The sequence below is a fragment of the Brassica oleracea genome, chromosome C7 (genome assembly GCF_000695525.1).
Source record: "Brassica oleracea var. oleracea cultivar TO1000 chromosome C7, BOL, whole genome shotgun sequence".
NCBI classification, from domain to species: Eukaryota; Viridiplantae; Streptophyta; class Magnoliopsida; order Brassicales; family Brassicaceae; genus Brassica; species Brassica oleracea.
The window spans coordinates 46594567-46602114 of record NC_027754.1 but is presented as its reverse complement, the minus strand read 5'-3'; the positions used below and the strand labels follow the sequence as shown (position 1 = coordinate 46602114).

The 7548-nt window shown below is 37.0% G+C and overlaps 3 protein-coding genes across 3 annotated transcripts; 2 read left to right on the top strand and 1 right to left on the bottom strand.

The window, feature by feature from the left end:
* On the top strand, positions 1–1633 carry LOC106306226 (kynurenine formamidase). Its single transcript, XM_013742767.1, has 6 exons — positions 1–434; positions 517–561; positions 647–719; positions 818–915; positions 1020–1090; positions 1265–1633. Exons 1-6 carry the CDS (start codon positions 65–67, stop codon positions 1388–1390), a joined length of 783 nt encoding a protein of 260 aa, XP_013598221.1. The 5' UTR covers positions 1–64; the 3' UTR covers positions 1391–1633.
* Positions 1559–4991, bottom strand: LOC106306225 (V-type proton ATPase subunit H). Its single transcript, XM_013742766.1, has 12 exons — positions 4889–4991; positions 4519–4604; positions 4291–4416; positions 4082–4184; positions 3919–3991; positions 3641–3706; positions 3431–3542; positions 3180–3341; positions 2865–2990; positions 2549–2674; positions 2260–2439; positions 1559–2181 (listed from the first exon to the last, which is right to left on the bottom strand). The coding sequence occupies exons 2-12, from the start codon at positions 4546–4548 to the stop codon at positions 1933–1935; spliced, it is 1353 nt and encodes a 450-aa protein (XP_013598220.1). The 5' UTR covers positions 4549–4604; positions 4889–4991; the 3' UTR covers positions 1559–1932.
* A 1351-nt stretch (positions 4992–6342) lies between these two features.
* On the top strand, positions 6343–7548 carry LOC106305446 (putative F-box/LRR-repeat protein At5g54820). Its single transcript, XM_013741814.1, has 3 exons — positions 6343–6891; positions 6978–7151; positions 7241–7548. The coding sequence occupies exons 1-3, from the start codon at positions 6370–6372 to the stop codon at positions 7532–7534; spliced, it is 990 nt and encodes a 329-aa protein (XP_013597268.1). The 5' UTR covers positions 6343–6369; the 3' UTR covers positions 7535–7548.

Below are 7548 nucleotides of genomic sequence, written 5' to 3'. Positions count from 1 at the left end.
CAAAAAAATCAGACTGGTTGAATAGTTAGTTCGATACCATCAATAAACCCGTTGACCTGATCAAATGACCCGCTCCGTGAACTTCCCTCTCCTCGGCCTCGCCGCCGCACTCTTCCTCTCACCTCTCCTCCTCGCCGTCTCAGGCAAACTCCCCGACGACCTCAAGCCAAACCGTCAGGAGGTTTACGGCGGAGGGAAGATATACGACATCAGCCACCGTTACACGCCGGAGATGCCGGCGTGGGAGTCTAAGGAGGGACTCTCGAACCACCTGAAACTGATCGCGAGCATGAAGAACGGATCATTCGCTAACGTGTCGGAGATGAAAATGTCTGTTCACTCGGGAACACACGTGGATGCTCCAGGCCACTTCATTGACGAGTATTACGACGCTGGTTTCGATTGCGATTCGCTTGACCTCCAAACACTAAACGGTGATCGTCTTTGCGTGTCTTTTTTCATATTAAAAAGATGTTTTTTAGTAAAAAATAATAATAATTTGAGTTCTGTTAATAGGTCCTGCTTTGTTGGTTGATGTTCCGAGAGACAAGAACATAACTGGTGAGTTTATGTCTGAAGATAATTTGAAGTTATGTTTTTTTTTTTTGTATAAATTTTTTTTTTTGGTCTAATTGAATTATATTAGCTGAGGTAATGGAATCACTTCATATTCCAAGGGGAGTTCGTCGTGTGCTCTTCAGAACATCCAACACTGACAAGTAAATCTACCATACTCAAATACTACTGTGAAGATATGTCAAAGTTTACTCTCTCCTCTATTTTGAGTTTAATCTCATTCCTGTGGATTTTTGATCAGGCGGCTTATGTTTAAGAAAGAGTTCGATTCAAGCTTTTCTGGATTCATGACTGATGGGGCCAAGTGGTTGGTTGAGAACACAGACATCAAACTTGTTGGTAAGAGATGTTTTTTAAGGTTATCATACATGTCTTGAGAGAATTTCTTAGCTTTATTATTACATTTACTGAAACCTGTTTTAATTCTGGATTGTGGAATCCAGGGCTTGATTATCTTTCCTTTGCTGCTTTTGATGAGTCACCTGCAACTCACAAGGTTATACTTAAAGGAAGGGTGAGTATATCTTTCTCTATTAAAAGTATCAAATACCTATACATTGCTTCTGTTTCTTGAAAACCGCCACTGCTTTGCTTAGGCTTCCCTGTGTCTTTTTTTTCTCTTGTGGACAAGAAACTGAGAGAGATAGTTGGCTTAGGCTAACAAGTGAGAAATTGGCATCATTTTCAGGATATAATCCCTGTCGAAGCTCTGAAGCTGGATGGTGTTGAGGCAGGAATGTACTCGCTTCATTGCTTACCGCTGAGATTGGTTGGAGCAGAAGGGGCACCAACCAGGTGCATTCTCATCAAGTGATTCAGTTCTTCTGTCTTCTTTTTAAGTTGGTCAGCCAACTGATCATAAATAATATGCTTATTACTTCCAAGATGCCACAATCATAAAGCAGTTGTGATAGATGAGATGATTCCAGTTGTAAAAGTAAACAATACCTTTATAGACTTATGTGTATGTTCGTATGTGTAATTCTGAAAGATATTGATAATAACTGAAACAATGTTGTAAACACATTAGCAGAGAATGCAACCATCATCCGCATTACACTGGAACATTCACATCAGTCTTACAACAAACAGTCCCGAGATTGCTGTCTGTAACAATAGCATTCCTCGAGGCCTTTTTATTGAATAAATAAATACAAAAGGTAAAAAAAAAACAACGCAGCTATTATTCAAGTGTATAATAGCACTTTCTTTAGGACAAAATAATAAAGAGATGGTCTTGTGATGTAGAAGGGGTTTGGGGCAGGTTTTAACAACAAATCCACAGGGAGAAAAGGAAACACTGTGTCTGTGTTTTGGTTGCTTTCCGTATATATGGAAAGAAACATGCAAGTCGCATCAAGCTTGCAAGAAGCTGGCGTACTTAGCACCAAGGAGAAGCCTCTGAATGCACAAGAGAGCGTTCTTGGTAACCTCGGCATTCTCATGGTTCATCAGTTTCATCACTCTCTCTTTCGCCTTGAGGTCTGTCACGATCACTCTCCCCGCTGGGTGGTACTGTATGAACTGCGAGATATCAAAGCATGCCACCGCCAATGATCTTGGATCAGTTGACGTGTCCAGGATTGTGAGGAGAACCCTGAGTATCTGCACAAACAAGTTTTTTTTAAACAAATGGTTAGGATTGTTTTGTAGTGTGATGGAATAAACAGAACTAGCCAATACCTGGAAGTCATTCTCCTCAAAGCAAGTGACATTCTCACGCCAGAAGTTGGCTTCTTTGTGCATTGGGTTCCAGTCAAGATGGCCAAGAAGAACCTCTTGCTTGTATTTGTCGAAGGAGCTCAGCTTCTTGATCTTGTCTTTTAGCCCTTCTTCTAGTTGGTTCAGTGCATCCAGCAAGTCCTTTAAAAAATTCAAGAGTTCAAACAGGTTTAACCATTGGCAATGCTTGCAACAAAGGCATATACTAAAATAACCAGATACTCTCAGCTATGTATTTAACTTGTCTAACCTCGTCACTCCATGCTTGTGTTTTCAGACTGTGGATGATATGTGGGAGTCCAAGATCAACCATCTGGGCACCAAATGTACCTTTTGGAAGCAAGTTCCTGAATGTCAATATGACCACCCTGACAACCTATAAGACAAAATACCGTTAGAGAAACATAACAAAAGCGCATCCCACAAAGACTATGCAAATTAATGAAAGAAATAGAAAAGATCCTGGTATTTGCAGACAGAGATTGTGAATGATCAACCAAACCATGTCATATAAAATTTAATTGCAGGACACTAATGGCCAAGTCACGCTAGAGAACATAGCTCACCTTTTCCTTGGTCGAGCTCTTAACCACTTCCGTGAGCCTTTGCATTGTCCTAGATGTGGCCAAGTACTCTATGGCGGGTTCAAAGTAGGAGAGAAGCCAGATGCACAGACATGTTTCGTAGAGAAGCTGTTGGTCGAGAGCATACCAATCACAAGAATTAGTCACTGAGACATATTGAATGAGAAACTGAACAGAACTATCAATGGTTACTAATTTCCACCAAAGACTTTGCATGATATGGAAACTGCAACACTTCTCTACAGCTTTAGTGGACACTTTTCACCTTAAAACTACTTCCACCAAGTAAAAAGTTACCTGGATAGACTGCTGAGTGGATGCAGGTGAGATAAGAGGGACAAGTAACTTAACCCCATCTGCCTGAACAAACGATGATCTGACAACAGGTTCCTTAAGCAGTGTCGACAGGCAGCTGATAGCAATTGGAGCACCACGAGTTGGATGAGAAGGTTGCCTCAACTGCATTTCAAGAACCATTACCATTTCAAAAACAATGCAACACCAACAGTAACTGAAGAAAACAAAGGGAAAAAGAAAAGAAGGCGTACCTGAGCACAAAGCCACTCCACCAACCCGTTGAGAACATCATCGATTGTAGTAATAGGTTTTTTAGAACCCGAAGCTTCTCCATTAGCAATAACACCAGCTTTTGGCCTAGCACTATATGTCCACAAGAGCAAGAGCCGCAAGGTAAATGAAATGTATGAGAGACATGTTTGATAAAGTATGATAAGGAGTATTGAATTACAATACAATACCTTATTATCCAGGCAAGGATCTTGCAGCTTTTTTCTTGAATAAACCAGTTTCCCTTCGACAGCAACCTGAAAGAGAGCATATCTTTTAGCACGCATCCTTTCAAAGACAAACAGCCAAAACCACAGATTCCCTTAGCAGAGTGTTACTGTGTTTCCACTTTCTTAGGAAGATTGCGAGTTGAAATATTAACAACAGATTCGATCCAATAAACGTGGGAAATAGTACTTTCCTAGACAAAATTACAGTCATAAAATAAAAGTATTGCATAGAGACTCACCTCAAGAAAGGCTCGTAAGTATCCTCATGTTCCAAAGTTTCATCATGGAATAACCGAGCTCGTGTTGGGTTAGCTGGCAAACAGGTTGATGTATTAATATGTAGTCCGTATCTAAAATGATGAAATGCAAAAAATATCTTCAGATTTTTAATTATTTAGTTACCAGAGAGCATTTCGTAAATCAAAGCCAAAACATATTCCACAGTTTCCTCCTTGAATATATCACGCAAGATGGTAACAAACAGATGAACATAAGCTGGACCATCCTGCAAACAACCACACACAAACATAAACAAACTTCAACCACTAATATTACAGAGAAACTATCTCGACTTTCTGTAAATTATTTTAAAAGAGTGGTAGAAGAGTTACTTCATCGAGCAACTGTGCCCTCGCACTTTCAGGTTTTTTATCAAAGCGCCTCAAGAGCTGGAGACCTGTAGCTGAAATGAGCTTCGTCGTCATGTAAGTCTCCCATGGAATATCCCTTTTCAACACCTTCACGGTAAAAAAAAAACAACAGAGATTATTAAAATTCTTTGTCAACATTTTAACAATTCAATCACACTTATAGACAGCATCTGATAGAAAAACACCAACCTGCTCCATAGACAGTTCTGCTTGATCCATGGTTAGTTGAGAAACTTAACTAACACCTTTTTAGATTGAAACTGATCCGAATCTCTCTACACAGAATGCATAAAAAAATAATTAGGACAAAACAAAAAGGATCTTGTACCCAATTTTGTCATCATCCTGTCATAATTGACCTTTGTCTTTTTTCTTTTCAATCAACGAGAATGATGCAATTAACAATAACGATCTACACGAAATGTGAAGAATATAACAAGACGAAGAACTAAAACAGATCAAGTAGCAAACGCAATTCCAATCTCTTTTTTCAAAATCGATTGAATCAATCCGATCACTCGAGTTTTGAGGAGACAACAAACAGAGGAGCAACATTGACCTGAAGGCAGCAAACGAGAAGGGAGAAGACAGTGAAAGATCTCTTCTTCTTCTTCTTCTTCTTCTTTCTTCTGAAAAGATAAGGAGAGCTCGGATCTGAACCGTGGAAGTAGTTAATAGGACAATCAAAATAGTCAGACGCTGACAGTTTTTTTTTACTATTTGCTGTAAAATACAATATTACCCCTACTCCTACCCACTTATCACGGTCCTCGGGATTGGGCTGTTTTTTGAGTAGACATGTATGATGCTTTTTCTTGGGCTTGGGCCTGTTATGATGTGGGAACATTTCATGTTTTTTTTATAGAATTAGAACAATTATATGATGTAATAAATCTTTTTTTTTCTGTATACTTAAAATGGGATATTTGTTTTATTAGATACTTGATTTTTTTACTTAAGTTTTTTCATGTACGGTACATTTGTTTTTAGATCAGTTCTTGCAATTATTCAAGTAAACAAATGTAAGAAAATAAGTTAAACAACTTTGTTTTTTGCTAAGTTAAGCCATTTTGGTTTAAAATAAGAATTTCCAGAAAGAAAAAAATGGTTTTTTTCATATAATGATTAGAAATGTAGATTTTCTTACTATATGTGTTGATATATATTACTTCATGTTACACTCTTGTCTATTTTAAGCATATGCTAATTATTTGGCCTGAAATCAATCCAATAAATATCCTTATACACTCATCTTATGCTGACAAAAAAAACACTCATCATATATCTCCAACTTTGACACATGTGATGGAAACTTAAAATCAATACTAAATTTAGACAAATTAAACAAAGATGAATTAACTATTTTTAGTTATTTTACAAATCATTTTAATATCCTACAACATTTTATTTTAAATGCTTAATAAGATTTCCTCAATTATTAAAGCATTTGAGTACTGTTTTGGTATATCAAAAGTTAAAATTGATATACAGCAGTTTAAAAGGAAAAAATAATAAAAATATAAGAAATAAATAGTGTAAAATAAATAACCACTTTTGGTTCAGATAACATTTTTTTACAAAATGTATTTGTCTAGATACCATAACAACAAGCATTTGAAAATCATCTTTATTATTGATATTAAAATTTGTATATTACATAAAAAGAACTTTTGTAAATATGTGCATTAGAGGGAAAAAAATTGTTTAGTTTTGATTAACATTTTGAAGTTGCTTACTAATAAAAGTTAATAATAATCATTTTCAGACCACTATTCTGAACCACCTTTTTTTGAAACACCTTCTGAACCTATAAATTTTTTTTTTCAGAACTAAAAGGTACTAGTTAATGAAAAAGGGCAAAACAAAGATAAGAATTATTTCAAGAGTTGAAGCACTATCATCATCACCAAACCAAAAGTTTGAAAGCTTTCAAAAGCATATAAATACATAACTCTCGAAAGTGTTGATATCATTGGTTCACTCATAGCCACTTCTCTCTTGTATCTCCTTGTTTTCTCCTCTAATCATCACATTTTCACAATGGTTTCAAGAAGAAAATCTGATCTACTTTCAAATTTACCTGATTGCCTTCTTGTTACAATCATATCTCTCTTGCCCTTCAAACAATCTGTTCAGACAAGTATTCTCGCCAGACGATGGAAGAATCTTTGTCTTGAAACAACAAACCTCGTATTCAAAGAATCTGAGTTTGTGAACCTATCTACTGATACAGAAACCATAAAGTCTAAGAGGAGTTTGTTTGTTAGCACTATGTGTCAATGGATCTCTAGCTTTACTGGTGAAGTCATTGAAAGTTTAGAGTTTTCTCTCTCTGAACCAGTGTCTTTCGAGAAAGCGATCGTATCTCTAACCGAATTTGCAGCCTCAAAACAAATAAAAAATATAACTATTGATTTCTCAAGCCCTGCCTCAAGAAAAATTGATGTAATAGAGCATTTGGTCACGTTGATGCATTATCAAAATACTGAATTCGATATTACTCGTATCTTTTTCAATCTGATACATGTTAGGAACCTGACGATCTGCTCTTTTCTTATTCAGGTAGATTGGTCACTTTACCGTTAAACGTTGTGTATGTGCAACATTTGTTTGTTTTGTTACTTATCATTTGTTTTTTTTCTAAGTAGATGATCCAAGAGTGTGAAGATCCTATGGAAATGCATGATGCGATGGAAGCACGACATTTGGTGATGAGGACTAATCTGCATGCAAATGAGTTCGTGGGCATTACAATATTTCTTAATAGCTGTCCAGAACTGGAATCTCTCACGTTCCATATGGATACTACTGAGCGTATCGTGGTAAGTTTTATTTCTTGTATACATATCTAAATCCTCGAGTCAGTAAATCTGCATGCTATTTGTTTAAACGCTTTAATTGGATTTTGCAGAGAATTTCGATGCCATTAGATCCGAAAGTGTTTTGGCTGACCAACGACACGTATGAATGTTTGGAAAGGACACTTAAACTTGTGAAAATAAAAAACTTTCGTGGCGGCTCCAACGAGTTACATGTTCTGAAGTACCTGATCAGAAGTGGGCTCGTGATGGAACAGCTTGACCTTTATGAGGCAAAGGGATTGAACGATGATCAAAGGAGGTTGGTACTGACTGCAGCCGAGGAGGTTCAGAAGAATGTCGGGAGAGGTTCGAAGCATTTGAGAATTACTTTGCACAAGGCTTGATTGAAGCATTTTAG

Excerpts from the sequence above, each read along its gene's own strand:
- LOC106306226 (XM_013742767.1), top strand. The coding sequence starts at position 65 with ATGACCCGCTCCGTGAACTTCCCTCTCCTCGGCCTCGCCGCCGCACTC. Across the intron at positions 435-516 it reads TGACCTCCAAACACTAAACG|GTCCTGCTTTGTTGGTTGAT; the intron begins GTGATCGTCTTT and ends TTCTGTTAATAG. Across the intron at positions 1,091-1,264 it reads AGGTTATACTTAAAGGAAGG|GATATAATCCCTGTCGAAGC; the intron begins GTGAGTATATCT and ends CATCATTTTCAG.
- LOC106306225 (XM_013742766.1), bottom strand. The coding sequence starts at position 4,548 with ATGGATCAAGCAGAACTGTCTATGGAGCAG. Across the intron at positions 4,185-4,290 it reads GGGCACAGTTGCTCGATGAA|GATGGTCCAGCTTATGTTCA; the intron begins GTAACTCTTCTA and ends GGTTGTTTGCAG. Across the intron at positions 2,675-2,864 it reads AGAGCTCGACCAAGGAAAAG|GTTGTCAGGGTGGTCATATT; the intron begins GTGAGCTATGTT and ends TTTGTCTTATAG.
- LOC106305446 (XM_013741814.1), top strand. The coding sequence starts at position 6,370 with ATGGTTTCAAGAAGAAAATCTGATCTACTTTCAAATTTACCTGATTGC. Across the intron at positions 6,892-6,977 it reads TCTGCTCTTTTCTTATTCAG|ATGATCCAAGAGTGTGAAGA; the intron begins GTAGATTGGTCA and ends TTTTCTAAGTAG. Across the intron at positions 7,152-7,240 it reads ATACTACTGAGCGTATCGTG|AGAATTTCGATGCCATTAGA; the intron begins GTAAGTTTTATT and ends TGGATTTTGCAG.